General features: G+C 47.4%; 1 protein-coding gene across 1 annotated transcript; it reads left to right on the top strand.

Annotated features, from left to right (window-relative positions):
• Nucleotides 1-8: 8 nt before the first annotated feature.
• Nucleotides 9-16,378, top strand: LOC118078642 (mitochondrial inner membrane protein OXA1L). Its single transcript, XM_088654874.1, has 10 exons — nucleotides 9-30; nucleotides 935-1,098; nucleotides 1,241-1,430; nucleotides 2,202-2,345; nucleotides 2,644-2,729; nucleotides 3,121-3,285; nucleotides 4,766-4,870; nucleotides 5,413-5,575; nucleotides 6,752-6,832; nucleotides 16,090-16,378. Exons 1-10 carry the CDS (start codon nucleotides 9-11, stop codon nucleotides 16,125-16,127), a joined length of 1,158 nt encoding a protein of 385 aa, XP_088511000.1. The 3' UTR covers nucleotides 16,128-16,378.
• The last annotated feature ends 3,808 nt before the right edge of the window (nucleotides 16,379-20,186 follow it).

Genomic DNA, 20,186 nt, shown 5'->3' with positions numbered 1-20,186 from the left:
AACAATTGATGTATTTAATAAACATTTGCCGTATGATATTAGGGAGGGTATTCAAACAGGCCAGAGCTGCCTTGGCAGATATTTGTGAAAGATGTGAAAATGGCATGGATTATGTGACGCTATATTGATGGAGGGGTTTTGTGCAGCCCCTTCTTCTTTCCTCCTTTTTAGCTCATTTCATATGTTTGTATTCCTTCTATGAAGCGCAAGACACGCTTGTCTTTTATTTGTTTCATAAAACCTATACAACCGCTCGATTGTAAAAAGAAAACCTCAAAGCAGTTTACAAATGCACAACTGTGCTATAAAACATACAAAAGTTAAAATGCTGGGGGGAGAAATTAAAATGGCTTCAACCTCGTAAGCACCTGGGTAGATTTATCTATATTATGTATATTAGTTACATCTGCTGTCCATCAAAATATGATTCACCCTTTCTGCCCTATTGTGTTTTATTGCTTTCTAAACTATGTCTAGAATTAATAGATTATTAATATATGTGTATGTGTGTAGATAGAAAAAGAAGCAGTTATAAAATTATATAAATATACATATTATATGCGCACAGTGGCAACTTGCTTCTAAAATGTTCCCCAGTTTATTCTCAACAACCCTGTGAAGTAGGTTAGAATGAGAGACTGTTAGAATGAGAGACTGTTAGAATGAGAGAAAGTTGCTCCACCCAACCCAAAATAATTTTTACACGTCAAACTATGAATACACCCTGATCCCTAAAACTTGCACAAGCGAGAAAATGGTTTTACAACTGGATTTTGATTCCCTGTCAATTTAAAGTGGTTTCCGCTCCCCCTCCGAACCAGAATCAGACGGCCGTGATAAGAGATCTGAGGAATTTGTTCCACACACATTTCCTATATATCACAGAAGTAGTCATCTTCCTAGCAGGTGCCATTGTCAGGATGCTGATTCTCAGAACTTGCCTTCCAGATCCACAGAACGTCCGTCCCGTTCACGTGGCTCAGAGTTAAATCTCCTTTTGCCCCTCACCCGCGTCCTCAAAACGGCTGCCATGTTCTCCTGCTGAGACCGATAAACAGGTGTCAGAGCACGGCAGCTGCTGCTGCTGCTGGCACACAGGTAAGAGCAGCATGGTTGTGAAATTTGGAAGGTGACGGTGGAGGGTTGCAAATGAAGGTAGCGAAGAGAACCTAGCAGTTGGGGGCTGAGAGCATTCGCATTAGTCAATGCTAACTTACTTTCCTGCCTCTTCCTTCTTCAGGTTCTTCAGCCTGTATCCTCCCCGCCACTAGAGGGTGCGCTCTCTGCAGGGGACCTTGCCCAGGCTGTCCAAGAGCAGAGTTTTGCAGAGCTGGGCCTGGGGTCCCACACTCCGGTGGGTCTGATCCAGAACTTTTTGGAGTCCCTCCATGTGGATATAGGGCTGCCATGGTGGGGAGCCATCGTGACAGGTGAAGGGGCCTGCTGTATTTGGGAAGCAGGTGGAGATTTAGATATACCTTTGGGCTGGCAGAGAGCATCATCAGAGTGGGCACTTTGGCCCCGTGGCTTGGGGGACACTGCTGCCAGCAGGGGCCAGAGCTTGGAAACAGAGTGCTTAGCACTTGGCGGGTTACATGCTCTTGCCAAAAATTGTGCACAGCTCGCAGAGAGACAAGGCGATACACACACACACACACACACCCGAAACACAAACTTTGTACCTTAAGCTCAGTTCCCTAGAGCATCTCTTGTTAAACGACAAGCTAACTGGTGCCGATGAGAGAGAAGCCTCTCTGCCGAAGATTCTGGGGAGCTGCTGCCAGCCAGAGCAGGCAGTATTGGGCTGGATAGACAAGTAGCGTGATGCAGTGCTAAGGCAGCTCTGGAGCACAGCAGGAAACGTACCTGCCCTGCTCCACATTTTCCCTCGTTCTTTGGCTTGACTGGAATGTGTCCTCTAGCTCGCTTGGAGAGGTGTGATGTAGAAAACCTCTGGGTTTAATAAGACAGGCTAGGAACCAAAATTTGTGGCCCCCTAATGATCACCACTACTGCCTTCTGGGTAAATGATGCCTTCAGCCTCTGCAGGAGAAGTTCACCCACCTACCCCTTTTGCACAAGCCTCCCAACAGAAGTTCTGGGTAAGGTAGCGATTTCTGGAATTGCATTGTGGGTAACATCGCGGCCATTGCACTTGGGAGTAACGGGTATCCTCCTCTCTCCCATGCCAAACTCCTCAGGGACGCTTGTGGCCCGTTGCTTGGTTTTCCCGCTCATCGTGAAGGGCCAGCGGGAGGCAGTGAAGCTCAACAACCACATGCCGCAGATTTCAGAGCTGACCGCCCGCATGAACGAGGCCAAGAACTCGGGGAACAAATTTGAGTGTGAGTTGGCCGGTGTATGGGGCAAAGGGCTCTGGGGGGAAAGGGCACAGCTGGGGTTGCAAGCAAACCACATTGGAAAGGGACCACGTTGAATGAATCGGGGAGGGGGTGCTTGGGTTGCTAGGATGAGACAAGGCTGGGGAGGCAGACAGTGGAGCTCTCAAGGAATAGGGTTGCCCCACATGATGTCACCTGTCGGGACCTGATCTATAGGGGAGGGCAAGGGGCTTGTAGAAGGAGATTGTGGGTGATAATCTACTTTGCCTTCCCCGCAAATCATTCCGCTTTTCTCCCGCAGTTGCCAAAGCTTATACAGACCTGAACCTCTACCAGAAAACCCACGATGTCAACCCGCTACGAGGGTTTCTCGTGCCCTTGGTCCAAGTGAGTCTCTGCCCCACTGCTAGGCTGGCTTGTTTTTGTTCTGTTTTTATGAATTTACATCCTGCCCTTTGTCTGTAGACTTCACAGCAATGAATGCAAGCTTACCAGATATGAAAGTCAGTTGAAAGAAGCTTCCCACCCCAAATTTCACGTCTGTGTTGTTCGTTTATTTATCGCTCGCTGTACTGTATTTATTTGCCGCTTTTTACACTGGGGTGCCCTGAAGTGATTTGTGCGACACAAATAGAAATTACCGGGGACGGGCGGACCATGAAAGCATTAATAAATATAAATATTTGAATTGTGTGTGTGGTATTTAAATATTACTCCCAGTTCTGCCTCCTCCCCTTCTCGCACTCATCCTCTATCCCTTCCTCTCTCTCTCTCTCAGGCACCCATTTTCATCTCGTTCTTCATTGCCCTGCGCAAAATGGCGGAGCTCCCTGTGCCCAGCCTTCAAACTGGGGGTCTGTGGTGGTTCTCGGATCTCACGGCTGCCGATCCCTACTATGTCTTGCCCCTGACGGTGACTGTCACCATGTGGGCCATCTTGGAGGTGAGTCTTTGGGTCCCTCCAGGGGTCCTTCTTATACTGCATCCATGGATACAATGGATTTTGACTGGGGAGGTGGAGCCAACTGCCTGCCCACGTGTGACGTCACATCGATGTCAAATTTGGCTCATGTGGCCAATCCGGTTAAGAATCTGGCCTATGTAGCCGATAAGGTTCTCCACCGCTGGTGTAGGGGAAATACGTTAGGGGGATCCTTATTCTCCCTCTCCATAACGCTTGAATTCATGGCTGAACGTTTGAACTTACAATTCTGGAAGCCTTCATAAGAGAGCTGCTCCAGAGGAAAAACTGGGAGGGGAGAGAGACTTTCTGTTCCTCATCAGGCAATGGCTTTTCCACCTGCTTTGCCACTCCCAGCCTTTCCCAGACTATGACTGTGAGAACAGCAGCAGCAGCTGGGAAGAGAGGAAGGAGTTCAGGGATATTTTTTATTTTAAAAAATAGCTTTAAAAGTTGTGCTTCTTTGTTTCTCAATCGGATCCTTTTGCATGCTTTTGTATGTTTTGGGGCATTTTATGAGTTGTGATTTGCTGTTATTTTTATTGATTACAGATTGGTAATCCTTCATTGTGGTTGAACTGTTTAATTATTATTTGCTGGTGTTTAATTTTGCTGTTTAGTATTAGATTCTGATGGGATTGTTGAATGTTGCTTTGTTTGATATAAGTGGTTGATTTTAAAGTTACTGTGAGTTTTATATTGGATCAGGTTGTTACTGTTTGATGTTTTATTATGTTTTAATGTCTTGGAAGCCGCCCACAGTGGCTTGGGCAAGCCAGCCAGATGGGTGGGGTATAAATGAAATATTATTATTATTTATTTGTTTGTTTATTGACAGGCAAAGGAAAGTGGTTTTTTTCGACACAGTGCATAGTTAGGCATTGGATTCTGCAAGAGGCAATGATGGGGGGATTAAGAGAGGTTTGTGGAGAACAAACCTCTCTGTGGGTACTAACCCCTATGCTGTGGGGGCAGAAGGTGTGGGGAAGGCAACTGAATTAGTGGACCGATGAAGAAATTTGAGGTGTCTGCGTATCACAGAACAAATAGGAAATAAAGAGACCAGAGGCCTCATGGGCTCTGAAACAGAGCTTAGACAGGACCAGATGTGTGAATTGGTTTGGTGCCCCTAATATTATGGGTCTGTATTAGACAGGGGTAGACCCAAAGGAGATCATAAGGAACGTTCGGAATTTGCTTTATCCCAAAATAAAGTGGGGGGGGGGTTTGGGGCCTAGATAATAAGGCTGCAGTGAACCTCCTAAAGCCAGTTGTTGGAGGGATGGGGTGCACTGCCAAGGGCGAGAGAGGCTGTGGCTACCTCTGGATCCTGTCCATCACTAGAAATTCCCCCCACAATTTCAGAATTCCTCCTTGGCAGAAAACCTCATGTAGGAAAGGACAATGCAGTGAAAAATGGGGGAAATGGCAGGAGGCTTAACAGTGTCCACCTTCTCTGCAGCTAGGAGCAGAATCCGGAGTGGCGAACCCGAACCTCCACATTATGAAAACAATTTTCCGGGTGATGCCACTTGCTATCCTGCCTCTCACAATCTCCTTCCCGACGGTGAGACGCTGCCGCAGACAGATTGCAATTGCTTTTATGTATTCCCTATGAAACATCTCGTGGCCAGTTCTGACTTGCCCTGCGCAAACCCATGTTCCTTCGTCTCAGCCTTGGCCCCCCCGTTCGGTTCAGAAACCTGCAATTTAGCCTGCACAGTCCAAGAGAAACAAAAAGAGTGTAAATAAAGCTTCAGCTGGATCTGTTCCTCTGCGGCCGGTGCAGGGGGTACTGTGCCCTCCAGATGTTGCCGAACTACAACTCCCATCATTCTTTGCCATTGGCTATGCTTGCTTGGGCAGATGGGAGCTGTGGGCAAGTACAAAGGGGACTTTCCTGAACTTTCATCACACGGGGGGGGGGGAACGCCTTTTCCTGTGGGGCTGCTGTTCCCACTTCCTCCCCGCTGACCCTCAATTCTCCAGCACCTCTCATGCCACGGGGCAGCTATCCTGTTGCAACAGGGTGGGCCACGTTCTATACGAACTTCCCCACGTGCAATGAATGAAGGGGGTCTTTGAGTCTCTCTCTTTCCCTCCCTGCAGGTCATTTTCACCTACTGGCTGACATCCAACCTCTTCTCGCTGGTGCAAGTGGCCTTTCTGCGGTTGCCTGCAGTTCGCACCCGACTTGGCATCCCCGACCGGGTGCAGCACGACCCCAGCGTCCTGCCTGCTCAGGGAGGCTTCATAAAGAGCTTCAAGAAAGGTGATTAAGGCAGCATGTTGTCTGAGATGCAGGAAGGATAGTGGTGTTTTTTAAAATGCACATTTTTACAATGTCCTACAGTTATTAGGTTTGGGGAGGAAGGAGCAGATTATATCAATATGACTGTGCTGGGAAAGTTAAACTTTTCAGAGGAAAATGTTTTTTTGAACTACATACGGAGTTTGATAACTGGGAAACATAAATGGTCGTTGCCCGTAGTAGGTTAAAAATAAACATATTTGTACAGTGGTACCTCGACATATGAATGCTTCGACTTACGAAGGTTTCGACTTACGAAGCCGACAACCCCAGAAGTCTTTTCGCCGCGCTGCTTCCACGCGCGCGTTCTGTGCCTGCGCAGAAGCGCAAAATCACGCATGCGCAGAACAGGCGCTTCGACATCTGAAAACCTCGACTTACAAAGAGCGCCGCGGAACGGATCGTCTTCGTAAGCCGAGGTACCACTCTATTGGGATGGTAATAATAAGTAGATAAATAGGTACCGCTCCGGCGGGAAGGTAAATGGCGTTTCCATGTGCTGCTTTGGTTTCGCCAAAGGCAGCTTAGTCATGCTGGCCACATGACCCGGAAAAACTGACTGCGGAAGCAGACAAACGCCTGCTCCCTCGGCCTTTAAAGCGAGATGAGCACCGCAACCCCAGAGTCGTTCATTACTAGACTTAATTGTCAGGGGTCCTTTTACCTTTACCTTTAATACCCATATAGTCATACCTTGCTTTTTGAACAGCTTAGTTCTCAAACATTTTGGCTCCCAAACACCGCAAATCCAGAAGTGACTGTTTTGGCTTGCAAATTGTTTTTGGAAGCCGAACATCCAACTTCAGCTTCCTGCAGCCAATCAGAAGCCGCGCTTTGGTTTCTGAACGTTTTGGAAGTTGAGCGGACTTCCGGAACGGATTCCATTCGACTTCCAAGGTACTAGATAATATACTAGATAAGTATATGCAGAGCTGTAATTGTTAGCTCTTATAATGATATAGTATACCTTTTCCCCCACTTTTTATTTTTACTTAAAAACAGACAACAAAAAAGAAAGCTGACTTGGGAGGAGGAGGGTGGCCAAAGGTGGCTGTGGCGCAAGGGAGGTTATAAGGGCTTCTCAAAGGTCTCCAGCTCCTAGGGGGTTAACTTACTTGCGTCTCCACCCCCTTCCAGGCTGGAAAAATGCACAGGTGGCTCAGCAGATGGAAGAGAGGGAGCAGCGCATCAAAAACCACCTGAATTTGGCAGCTAAGGGTAAGTTCCCTGCACCCCCTCGCCCTCTCCTGCCGCCATCCACGACCACCAGGCATGTGTGTGATCCTTTTCCTGCAGGGAGGAGGGGATCCTGGGATGGGTTTTTCCCTCCACTTGCTCTGCCCGGTAAGTCAATGTGCAAATATAATAATAATAATATACTCAGCCACTCTGGGCGGCTTCCAACCGAATATTAAAAACAGTACAGCATCAAACATTAAAAACTTCCCTAAACAGGGCTGCCTTCAGTTGTCTTCTAAAAGTAAAATAGTTGCTTATTGCCTTGACATCTGCTGGGAGGGCGTTCCACAGGGCGGGTGCCACTACCGAGAAGGCCCTCTGCCTGGTTCCCTGTAACCTCACTTCTCGCAATGAGGGAACCGCCAGAAGGCCCTCGGTGCTGGATCTCAGTGTCCGGGAGTGCTGCTATCACTGATGCACCTGTGACTAAGCCCCAAAGCGCAGATATCTCGTGTGGGACCCTCCCCCGGAAGACACAATATGAAATATTGGCCGGGGGGATGAGGGAAAGAGGGGGGCCAGCTGCATCCCCCTTCTTGACGGGGCAGCGTCGCTCTCTGCGATCGCGTGAAAGGCTGTGTTACAGGGAGGAAACAACACCCTTTCATCCTCCCCACCCACCCTGTGAAAGCCAAGAACTGCGCTCTCTCTCTCTCTCTCACACACACACGTGCGCACACGCAAATATATCTGGATACACACAGGGTGTGAGGCACACGTGTCGTGCTCCCTGTCGGGCGAGCGCTGCTGCCTGTCCCCACTCACTCTCGCCCACTACCGTGTTTCTCCTATTTTAAGATACCGTCTCATATTTATTTTACTCAAGAAAATAAGCATATGGCTTGTTTTCAAGGGGTGTCTTATTATTTTTTATGGTGCTGGAGGAGACTCTTGAGAGTCCCATGGACTGCAAGAAGATCAAACCTATCCATTCTTAAGGAATTAGCCCTGAGTGCTCCCTGGAAGGACAGATCGTGAAGCTGAGGCTCCAATACTTTGGCCACCTCATGAGAAGAGAAGAATCCTTGGAAAAGACCCTGATGTTGGGAAAGATTGAGGGCACTAGGAAAAGGGGACGACAGAGGACAAGATGGTTGGACAGTGTTCTCGAAGCTACGAACATGAGTTTGACCAAACTGCGGGAGGCAGTGCAAGACAGGAGTGCCTGGCGTGCTATGGTCCATGGGGTCATGAAGAGTCGGACACGACTAAACGACTAAACAACAACAACAACACCTTAAGTACCACATGGTTCCGGGCGCCTGCCTCCTCCTGCTGTACAGACGGCAGCAGAAGAAAGAAAGAAAAAGTTTCAGGAAGATCCTGTCCCTATAAAGTTATCTCATCATCTGCCCAGTAAAAGACCTAAGTGCCATAACAGGATCAGGGGCCAACCTGGCAGGACACTGGGGGAAGAAGGCCAAAGGCTGTAGCAAGTAAACAGGGCTGGTGAAGAAATCTCAGCCTTTTACCAGGGGACGCTGTGGCTTTAAACCACTCCAAGAAGTGATCGGGTGGGTTTCCTCAAACGCCCCCTCCCTGCTCCATTGCCTCGCTCACCCGTGCTCTGATTAAATGAGAAGGAAGTGTGGGAGTGAAGCTCTCCCTTTAAGAGGCAGCCTGCAATGGCAATTTCAACAATTCGTGGTTGCAGGCTGCCTCTTAAAGCCTCCACTCCCAAACTTCCTTCTCGTTTAATCAGACACCGGAGTGCAGGTGGGGGGGGGGCAGAGAGGAAAAGAGGATCGCTGAAAAGGGGAGGGGGAGGAAGAAAGAAGGACGGGGCGGGGGAGGTTCACGGAGGTGAGAAAGCGAGCAAGGCAATGGGGGAGTGGAAATTACAATGGCAATTTCAACATTGCAGGATGGCATTCCACAGCTCTCACTCTTCCCCTCTTGTTCACATCGGCAGACTGGGGATGCCGCCGCTGCCAAACACCCATTAAACTCGGAGAGGGAGGAGGGGGAACCTTGAGAATCTGGGACCTTTCTCCCACCCCCTGACCAGCAAGGGAGGGCTTGTTTTCTCCTCTCTCTGTGTCTCTGTCTCTCTCTCTCTCTCTCACACACACTCACTCACTCACTCACTCTGCCGTCCGCCTCTCCAAACCAACTCATCAATGCAGAAATCAAGGGGACGGAGGAAGCCAGCGAGATCCTCGGCCTCATTGCTGCTGCTGGCTCCCGGAGGCAGCCTGCCGGATCGGCACCCAGCAGTGCCACGCAGAGCTCCCCAAGCCTCCGGGAGCCAGCAGCAGCAACAGGGCAGGAGGCTTGGGACACTCTGTGCGGCACTGTTGGGCACCGACTCGGCAGGCCACCGCCTCCTGCCGCGGCCATCGTGCTTGGTCCCGCTGGCTGGCTGGGGCGCTTGGCGGTCTCCTTCTGCATGGGTATGCGATGGGGTGGGGGTGGGGAACGGCGACAGGGACGCAAACAGACACGCTCCATTGCGCGCTCGCGTCACAATCCCTCGCAGTCCCTTTCCCTCTTCCCCTCGCGCCGTTAGTTGGAAGGCGAGGCGCGGAACGGCGGTTTGGAGTGGAAGCTGTTGAGAGAGAGAGAAGCGGGGGGGGGGGGAGTGCGTGCAGTCTCTGCGTCCAATCCCTGTGTCCCCGGGGCACATGCGCATTAGCGCGGAAAATGGGACACACGGAATCTGGACGCAGAGACACTTGCACTTTATTATATAGGATGTATGTGTGTAGATAGAAAAAGAAGCAGTTATAAAATTATAAACCAGAAACCCTCCAAACCAGAATCAGACGGCAGTGATAAGAGATCAGTTAAATACCTTTTACTCCTTAAGGTTGTCCTGGAGAATTTACCCCCCCCTCTTTTTTTAAAAAAAATAATTTTTATTAGTTTTATATAATAACACAAAAAGGCAAAACATAAAAGAACATTTCCATCCACCTTCCCTCCCTCCCCCCACAAGTCCCCTTCTGCCACAAGTGGATCCTGCAGGTGTTGAGAGTCGAAGGTAGTCCATTTTGAAGCTGGGTTTGTCCTCACCCCCCTCTCCTTAGCTCCTGGACCCCCCCCCTGCCACCAGGAGGCCCCGAGACAAAAGGAGAGATTGGGATAAGGAACCCCCCAACTATTTATATATAATCCTCCAGCATAATAGACAGACAAACAATTAAGAATATCAGTTTCTTACTTTGTTAAACATTGTATTTGTGACTTCCACAGATCCCTTCTTCCTGATTTTCATAGCTCCTTAATATAATTATGGCGGGTTTCTTTTCTTAATTCTAATTCTTATTCTTAAAGATCAACATTATTTCCCTCCTTCTTCGTGCCGCCTCCCCACAAGCCCCCTCCTGCCACAAGAGGACCTATGAGGTGCGACCATCCAAGGGAGGTCTATTTTGTAATTGGGTTTCCTTCCACCCTTCCCTCCCCCCCAGAGCCCCCCCTGCCACCAGAGGCTTCAGGTCGATAGGGAGGAAGATAGGTGGCTATCCACCCAACTACCTAGCTAAACATAGCATTCTACTCAACAAGTCTAAAGTTTCTTTCCCCAGCCCTTCCTCCACCCCCCACAAGAAATGTCAATTATTACATATTATTAATATCTCTAACCAAACATCTTAACATTATTCTCTTAAACGCCCTCTCCTCCCCCCCGGAGTCTTTCCCCCATTTGGTCCAGCATTTCCTTCATCAAGCCAAGATTTCAGAACCGTTTTTCAGCCAGCCTATATACCAGTTTACCAATTTTTCATCCCACACCAAATCTACTGCAGTTCAAAATTCCGGTCTCTGTCCTCCCCTCCCTCTGCTTTTCCTACCCCTCGGTCTCACTTCTCCCTTTTCTATTTTCCTCAGTCTCCCGATTTTCAAAAATCATTTTCCATTGGAGGTGATGCTTCTCCACGAAGATTGCTTTCTCAATTGAATTCCAAGAGCTAATGCTGATTGTAGTCTTCTCTTCATCTTCTTCTTTTTCCACCTTTTGTTGAGCATCATCCTCTTCTTGATTTTAGAGATCCCTTTCATTTTCAGAAGTAGCATCGTGGTCCTATCCATAGTCCACTGTACTCACCAGCGGTGAACTAAATTGTTCCTGTACCTTTAAGAGATCTCTCAGAGTTTCCAGAATTTCCAAATAGTCTAGCACAGTCTGCCGGAAGGCTGCTGAATAGGATGTTAACATTCTTTCTTAACCACAGACAGAGTGAAGATTAGAAGACAGTAGACACTGGAAATTTCCTTCCTCAGAGACGGTGACCTCCATCTTGGCTAACCAGTTTCAAAGTCTTTAACATCTTCTAATCTTAAATAACGTCCTTAACGAAATGTTCTCCTTCTTTCCCTTTTTGACAGCTGTCAAATTTATTTCTTGATAACCTTGCTGAGCCTCGTGGGGTGCCAGCTCCAGGGTCAAGAAGGGGTTAGAAAAAGCTTTCTTTCTTTTGAGTTTTAAGGCAATCAATTTCCCTTTCGGCTTTGGGATATTTTCGCGCCTCTAAAGTCCACAGTAGGAAGAGATCGACTTCCGTTTTTTTGGAATCTCTTCCTATAATTCCAATTGACTTTCCAAAGTTCCAAATAGAGATTTCACTTACTTTATCGAAATCTTGGGAAGAACCTGCCGCTTGCTGGTAGAAGACTCGGGGCTTCGCTTCTTGGAGGTGACGGTGGTGCCCAAAATGGCTCCGGCGACTCCACTCTGCTGGCTCTTGGCTGACTCTACTGAGTCTCCTGGGCAGCGGAGGAATCGCGAATTGGAGCTCCGCTGGGCAGCTAAGCCCCCGGGACGCTCTTCCCGGGGTTTTTATGGGGAATCCGTGCGCCCTGCGGATCCCCCCCCTCCGCGATGCCAGAGACCTCGGAGCTTGAGGTCTATGCGTCCTCTTGCCAGCGCAGCAGACCGGAAGACGAATTTACCCCCCTGTCTTGACTGTGTGGATTGAAAATATTTGTCAGAGAATACAGCAGAATATGTTGTTGTTTAGTCGTTTAGTCGTGTCCGACTCTTCGTGACCCCATGGACCATAGCACGCCAGGCACTCCTGTCTTGCACTGCCTCCCGCAGTTTGGTCAAACTCATGTTCGTAGCTTCGAGAACACTGTCCAACAGCAGAATATAATCAGCACTAAATGGTTTCCTAAATGGTGTCCTTCAATTATGTCTAAACATAATAAATGTTGCCTCTCCTTTTTTCTCAACCTCTCCCAAATGGGAACCTCTATTGCACCAACCATAAAGAAACTAGACTTCAGCAAGAAGAGATAATCCTCACCGGCATGGTCATAGGGGTCAGTACAAGTGAAGTTTCTATCCAGTGGATGAAGAATGCTCTCATTGAAGGTCACCATGTGAAAACCCCAGTCTTGAAGGGCAGCAGCAAAGATTTGTCCTTCAGCCAGCTGCTAGTCCCCTCCTCTGACCATAGCTGCCAAGTTTTCCCTTTTCTCGCGAGGAAGCCTATTCAGCATAATGGAAAATCCCTTAAAAAAAGGGATAACTTGGCAGCTATGCCTCTGACTGGAAGAATGGCACTTCATACTCCTGTACGTTCACCTTTACAGCAGGAACCATGAAGCTCACTCACCCAGAGGCCTGAGGAGAAATCCCAGGGCGACAAAGGATGCAAGCCCCTTCCTCAGCATCGCAACCTCCCCAGCCTACCAGATTAAATCATTTCCATGTATCCATGTTTGGCCTAAGGCTAAATAAAAGTGAGCAAACTCACAGACATCTCATGATGTGATCACTTGGTTGAGGCAGTGGGTGGGTTCTGGAAAGAAGTGGGGAATGGATTGATTTCCTTGCAAAATACAAGGCAAGTACAAAGCATCAACTCACAGCATACATACAGCACAGACTTCCATACTAACCTAGCAGAGTTAGCACGCAGCAAAGGAGGCAGGAAAGGGTTCAGGAGCAATGGAAACACAGGGGCAGGACAATGGGGGAACTGGTGGAAGGGGAGGAGATTCAGAATGAGCAGCTGATGTCTTGAGAGAAGTTGGCTCGATGCCGCTCTCTGTGTGTTATTGTAAATAAATGGAATATAAAGCTATTGGAGGCTCATTAATTTTTTATCAGAAACTCCAGTGCATCCCTGCAGACCTGACAAGAGCCAAACACAAAAAAATTATTGCTGTCTGTACAGTACAGCATCAAATATTAAAAACTTCCCTAAACAGGACCACCTTCAGTTGTCTTCTAAAAGTAAAATAGTTGCTTATTGCCTTGACATCTGCTGGGAGGGCGTTCCACAGGGCGGGTGCCACTACTAAGAAGGCCCTCTGTCTGGTTCCGTGTAACCTCACTTCTCGCAATGAGGGAACCACCAGAAGGCCCTTGGTGCTGGATCTCAGTGTCCGGGCTGAATGATGGGGGTGGAGATGCTCCTTCAGGTCTACAGGACCGAGGCCATTTAGGGCTTTAAAGGTCAGTACTAACACTTTGAATTGTGCTCAGAAACGTACTGGGAGCCAGTGTAGATCTCTCAGGACCGGTGTTATGTGGTCCCGGCGGCCACTCCCAGTCACTAGTCAAGCTGCCGTATTCTGGATTAATTGCAGTTTCCGGGTCACCTTCAAAGGTAGCCCCACGTAGAGCGCATTGCAGTAGTCCAAGTGGGAGATAACCAGAGCATGCACCACTCTGGTGAGACAGTCTGCGGGCAGGTAGGGTCTCAGCCTGCGTACCAGATGGAGCTGGTAGACAGCCGCCTTGGACACAGAATTAACCTGTGCCTCCATGGACAGCTATGAGTCCAAAATGACTCCCAGGCTGTGCTCCTGGTCCTTCAGGGGCACAGTTACCCCATTCAGGACCAGGGAGTCCCCCACACCTGCCAGCCTACTGTCCCCCCAAAACAGTACTTCTGTCTTGTCAGGATTCAACCTCAATCTGTTAGCCGCCATCCACCCTCCAACTGCCTCCAGGCACTCACACAGGACCTTCACTGCCTTCACTGGTTCTGATTTGAAAGAGAGGTAGAGCTGGGTGTCATCTGCATACTGATGAACACCCAGCCCAAACCCCCTGATGATCTCTCCAAGCGGTTTCATATAGATATTAAAAAGCAGGGGAGAGAGAACGGAACCCTGAGGCACCCCACAAGTGAGTGCCCAGGGGTTTGAACACTCATCCCCCAACACCACTTTCTGAACACAGCCCCAGAGAAAGGAGCAGAACCACTGTATGACAGTACAATAAAAGTTGTATTGGAAATACTGGACGTAGATTACTGCAAAGGGAACCTTTTTTGTATACCGTTTAAAGACAATGATTCTGTCAGGTCTAAATTCATATCTTGACCTGAGTTCTTCTACTTAAAGGTTGTTTAATCAGATTAACTCCTTGTATGGGCATTTGCATAGTAACATTTCAGCTAAGCAGTATTTGGCAACATTTTCAGTATGAATGGTAACTGCATACCTTTCAGGTGTGTTTCAGGTATAACCAACAAACTTGGTGTTCTGGCAGAACTAAGATACAATAGAATTTCATATTAAGATCTAGGCACCAGGAAATATTTTTTCAGTGAGGCTCGTTTGATAATAAGATTGGTGAGCAACAATGATTTATCATTTCAAGCGATCTAATTATGACAAATAAAATTTTGAAATCAGCCTTTCCCTGTACATGTTGTCTTTTTGCTTTAGCTTATATAAACACAACATGCTTTTTTGTATTTAATTGCTTTCAAGGCAGCCTCAGAAAATTCAGGACAGTTGACGTGTATGTTATTCCTTTCTCACAAATGGGTCTAGCCACACGGCAGCGGAGGTGTAAGGTCAGAGTGTTCCTTCTCTGTTTTGCTCATCCTGCATCTTGTCCTCTAAGGAAGATTGCAGAAGAAGATTACAGTATGTATTTTGTGTTCCCATATAGTAAATTTTTTGTAGGGAACTGCCTGTGATCTCTAGATGAAGGGTGGTATAATTTTTTAAATAATAATAGGAGAACTTCCCCATAGCTATTCGGGTTTTCCACACATCCCAATTAAACTCAAGTTTATGGAAGGATTTCATGAGAACCTCACAGATGAGCCTCTTCGTGGATTGTCTGGGTAGGGCTAGAGGGGTTGAATGGAAAAGTATCTCACCAAAGTTTTCTGGGATGTTACATAATTGTGGGACTCCTTTGGGGACAGCCTGCAACTGATGGCTTCCCAGCCTGCTACAAGTGAGTTTGCTTCTCTGTCCTTCCTCTTTGCAGCCTTCTCATGCATGGTCCTGAAATCTGGGCATCTCAAATCACCCTTAGACACAGAGAAATAACAACTCTTTGATTCTCTTACTCCAACTTTCCTCCTTATTTGCCTGTGTTGTTGTTTAGTCATTTAGTCGTGTCCGACTCTTCGTGACCCCACGGACCATAGCACACCAGGCACTCTTGTCTTCCACTGCCTCCCGCAGTTTGGTCAAACTCATATTCGTAGCTTCGAGAACACTGTCCAAGCATCTCGTCCTCTGTCGTCCCCTTCTCCTAGTGCCCTCAATCTTTCCCAACATCAGGGTCTTTTCCAGGGAGTCTGTAGTAAACGCAAAAGTCATTCGAAAGATCCCTTGGTTCCAAAACAAATATTTCTTTATTAATACAGTGGTACATGCTGGCCAAATGACCTGGAAGCTGTACGCCAGCTCCCTCGGCCAATAACGTGAGATGAGCACCGCAACCCCAGAATCCGTCATGACTGGACCTATGTAATGGTCAGCGGTCCCTTGACCTTTACCTTGGTTTCCAACCATAATCCGTTCCGCAGGTCTGGTTGTAAACCAAAACAGGTTGTAACCCAAGGCATGCTTTCACCAATGGGGCCTCCCCCCCCAAAAGGGAGCGGTTGTAATCCAAAAAAAGGGTTGTAATTCAAAAAAGGGACACACACTTCCGGGTTTGACGTGGCTGTAATCCAAAACGGTTGTACAGTGGTACCTCGGTTTAAGTACACAATTGGTTCCGGAAGTCTGTACTTAAACTGAAGTGTACTTAACTTGAAGTGAACTTTCCCACTGAAAGTAATGAAAAGTGGATTAATCCATTCCAGATGGGTCTGGACATGCACAGAACCAATTTCCGGTGCCGCGCCGCTGGGTGAGGCTGCTGAGCCCTTATTTTCCAATCTGCACGTTGTCAGCTATGCTGTACAGATTGAAAATGTTTGCCATAGAATCCAGCATAATATAATCAGCACTAAATGGTGTCCTAAATGTTGTCCTTCAATTATGTCTAAACATAATAACTGTTGCCTCTCCTTTTCTCTCAGCCACTCCCAGATGGGAAACTGTATCGAACCAACAATAAAGAAACCAGCCTTCAGCAAGAAGAGACAATCCTCACCGGCCTGGTCATAGGGGTCAGTACAAGTGAAGTTTCTATCCAGTGCATGAAGATTTCCCTCGTTGAAGGTCACCATGTGAAAACCCCAGTCTTGAAGGGCAGCAGCAAGGATTCCCTCATGGCCTTCAGCCAGGTGATAGTCCCCTACTATGATTGGAACAATGGCATTCATACTCCTGTAGTCGAAACAAAATAAAAAAATTCCTTCCAGCAGCACCTTAAAGACCAACTAAGTTTTTATTTTGGTATGAGCTTTCGTGTGCATGCACACTTCTTCATACTCCTGTAGGTTCACCTTTACAGCAGGAACCATGAAGCTCACCCAAAGGCCTGAGGAGAAATCCCATGGCAAAAAATGATGCAAACCCCTTCCTCTTCAGCCTATCCCAGATTAAATAATTTCCATGTGTCCATGTTTGGCCTAAGGTTGAACAAAAGTGAGCAAACTCACAGATCGCTCATGATGCGATCACTTGGTTGAGGCAGTGGGTGGGTTCTGGAAAGAAACGGGGAATGCACGTGTGGAACGCCAATAGAGTGCTTCTGCGCACGTGTGAAGCATGCAGAACGCTTCTGCGCATGCGCGCGCGGCAGAACCCGGACACTGACTTGATGTTACTGTTTTAATGGTTTTTATTATATGGCTTTACAGTCTTTATGTTGCTTAGTGCACTGCACTGTTTAAGATTTTTTTTGGGGGGGGGAATATAAAGCAGCTAAGAAATGATTTCAAAATCAGCAAATGAATAAATAAATAAATAAATAAATAAATAAATAAATGTCATAGGTTAAACTTTGTCTGCCATCCGTTCCTGTCTGCACCCCAGTGATTTTCCTTCTCTCTGACCCTCTTTCCCATGCATATTTTCTTTTCATAGGATCATAGAATTCTAGAGTTGGAAGGGACCCCAATGCTCATCTAGTCCAACCCCCTGTAATGCTTACTTACTTATTTCACCAAACCTGGCAACACAACCAGTATTTTATACTCCTAGCCAACACCCCCTATTCCACCGTGTGTGTTCCTAGTTTTGCACAGATCGTCTCATATTTGATTGAACTTGGGAGCTTCAGGAGACGCCTCAAGATGGATGTGAGGCTGATCCAGCTGAGACATCTGTCACCCCATTGATTGACAGGGCTGATCTGGCTGTCTAGGTGGGTGTCCCCTCCCTCTCTCCCTCCCTCCCTCCCACTCTCCCTCCCTCCTTGCTCCACGTGTCCCCCCCCAAAGCTGCACACTCAGTGGAAGAGGACGACCATCCCAGACAGATGGAATATACCATTCTTCGGTCAAGGGTATATGATAGCTGCCCTCCCTGTATAGAGAGAACCTCCCTGATAGAACCTTCCTCAGCAATGCAGGAATCTCAGCTTAATAATTTCAGCTGAGAGCCCTGCCTTCCCTACCCCAATCAAAAGAATATCTCTGCTGTCACCTAAACCTACCAAGCTCTCAGCACACAGAAACGGGTGCTTACAAATATTAATAAAGAGGTATTCGTTTTGGATACAAGGGATCTGACCCTTTGGAATGACTATCAAATTTACTGCTGGCAAATAAGCAGGAAAGGGTTGTTATTTCTCTGTGTCCAAGGGTGATTCGAGATGCTCAGATGTCTTTATGTTGCTTAGTGCATTGCACTGTTTAAGATTTTTTTTTTTGGGGGGGGAAATATAAAGCAGCTAAGAAATGATTTCAAAATCAGCGAATGAATAAACAAACAAACAAACAAACAAACAAATAAACACCATAGGTTAAACTTTGTCTGCCATCCGTTCTTGTCGACACCCCAGTGATTCTCCTTCTCTCTGACCCTCTTTCCCATGCATATTCTCTTTTCATAGAATCATAGAATTCTAGAGTTGGAAGGGTCAAGTCATTCAAAAACCAGGAATTACATCTAACTGCCTCTCTGTCTATCTATATTTTGTTCCCTTAGATGCAATAGTGATGTGTGCTACCTCTGGCTTTTCGCCCGGAAACCTACTGATTGACTGGCTGGAAGATGGCTGATCAGGTGTACCGTCTCCGCTCAATAAGCAGCCCAGGAAGGATGAGAGTGGTGGCACCTCCGGCAACATTAATAACAGACCGGCCTTCAACGCTATTGTAGTAAGCTTTGAGGATGGTCTAAACGTCACCTGCCAAGTATCCCTCGCTCCACTCCAAACAAGAGTCAAGAAATCTGAAGGTAAATACTCTTGACGCAGTTGGGACTTCGTTTTCCTTTGATCAGTATGGTTTGGAAAGGGAGGGTTGTTTCTGGATTGCTTATGATCCTCTCAGGGACTGACCATGTCAAGACAGCTTCCTCCCTAATTCAGACATTTATTTCCACTTTCGATTATGGCCTGTTGAGATTAGACTCTTCCCACCAGTTGCCATGATATTGGTACTTTGTTGTTGTTGTTGTTTAGTCGTTTAGTCGTGTCCGACTCTTCGTGACCCCATGGACCATAGCACGCCAGGCACTCCTGTCTTCCACTGCCTCCCGTAGTTTGGTCAAACTCATGTTCGTAGCTTCGAGAACACTGTCCAACCATCTTGTCCTCTGTCGTCCCCTTCTCCTAGTGCCCTCAATCTTTCCCAACATCAGGGTCTTTTCCAAGGATTCTTCTCTTCTCATGAGGTGGCCAAAGTATTGGAGCCTCAGCTTCACGATCTGTCCTTCCAGGGAGCACTCAGGGCTGATTTCCTTAAGAATGGATAGGTTTGATCTTCTAGCAGTCCATGGGACTCTCAAGAGTCTCCTCCAGCACCATAAGTATTGTACTATACAAGTACTAGTATTGGCTAAATGCACAAGTTGAAACTTGTCACAGGGTAACACTGGGAGCAAGGAAAGGACTAGTGTGGCCATGGCAGGGGCTAAGGAGTCTCCCACAATATTTTCCCAGCCAAGGATCCTTCTAACCTTCATCTGCCTGTTGATCAGGTTTACCCAGCATAGGGTGACTAGATGAAAAGGTGGTGCAGTTCTGTTGGGGGCAGATTTTTATATCCTTGCCCTGGTGGCCAAGTCCACACATTTAAGGAGCTGCGTACCTAGCTAGCTGCTTCAGGAGCAACTGGCATATGGGAGATTTTTTACCTATCCTTGATTTTCAAACCCAACCTCTGCAAAAATACCTTCTCTGGAAAGACTGGGATTCTGTGGGGAAGGAAAGCTGTGTAAATATTCCTGGAATCTCCTCTATCCCACTATGTCCTCATCCAGCTCAAGGAAGCCCCATGTATGTGCCACAGATCTTCCTACTCGGGTCCACACACACAAGGACTCCAGTTAAATCCCTTTTACTGCTTAAGGTTGTCCTGGAGAATTTACCCCCCTCTCTTGACTGTGTGGATTGAAAATATTTGTCAGAGAACACAGCAGAATATAATCAGCACTAAATGGTTTCCTAAATGGTGTCCTTCAATTCTGTCTAAACATAATAAATGTTGCCTCTCCTTTTCTCTCAACCTCTCCCAAATGGGAAACTCTATCGCACCAACCATAAAGAAACCAGACTTCAGCAAGAAGAGACAATCCTCACCGGCCTGGTCATAGGGGTCAGTACAAGTGAAGTTTCTATCCAGTGGATGAAGAATTCCCTCCTGAAGGTCACTATGTGGACACCCAAGTCTTGAAGGGCAGCAGCAAAGATTTTCCCTCCAGCCAGCTGCTAGTCCCCTCCTCTGACTGGAAGAATGGCACTTCATACTCCTGTACAGCAGGAACCTACCTTTACAGCAGGAACCATGAAGCTCACTCACCCAGAGGCCTGAGGAGAAATCCCAGGGCGCCAAAGGATGCAAACCCCTTCCTCATCATCGCAACCTCCCCAACCTACCAGATTAAATCATTTCCATGTATCCATGTTATTAAATGAATATTAAAAACAGTACAGCATCAAATATTGAAAACTTCCCTAAAAACTTCTAAAAGGACCGAGGCCATTTAGGGCTTTAAAGGTCAGTACTAACACTTTGAATTGTGCTCAGAAACGTCCTGGGAGCCAGTGTAGATCTCTCAGGAC

The sequence above is a fragment of the Zootoca vivipara genome, chromosome 12 (assembly GCF_965207765.1).
Source record: "Zootoca vivipara chromosome 12, rZooViv2.hap1.1, whole genome shotgun sequence".
NCBI lineage: Eukaryota > Metazoa > Chordata > Lepidosauria > Squamata > Lacertidae > Zootoca > Zootoca vivipara.
Note: the sequence above shows the minus strand (reverse complement) of the source record. Positions and strands in the feature narration are given on the sequence as shown.

Excerpts from the sequence above, each read along its gene's own strand:
- LOC118078642 (XM_088654874.1), top strand. The coding sequence starts at position 9 with ATGTATTTAATAAACATTTGCC. Across the intron at positions 2,346-2,643 it reads CTCGGGGAACAAATTTGAGT|TTGCCAAAGCTTATACAGAC; the intron begins GTGAGTTGGCCG and ends TTTCTCCCGCAG. Across the intron at positions 4,871-5,412 it reads TCACAATCTCCTTCCCGACG|GTCATTTTCACCTACTGGCT; the intron begins GTGAGACGCTGC and ends CCCTCCCTGCAG.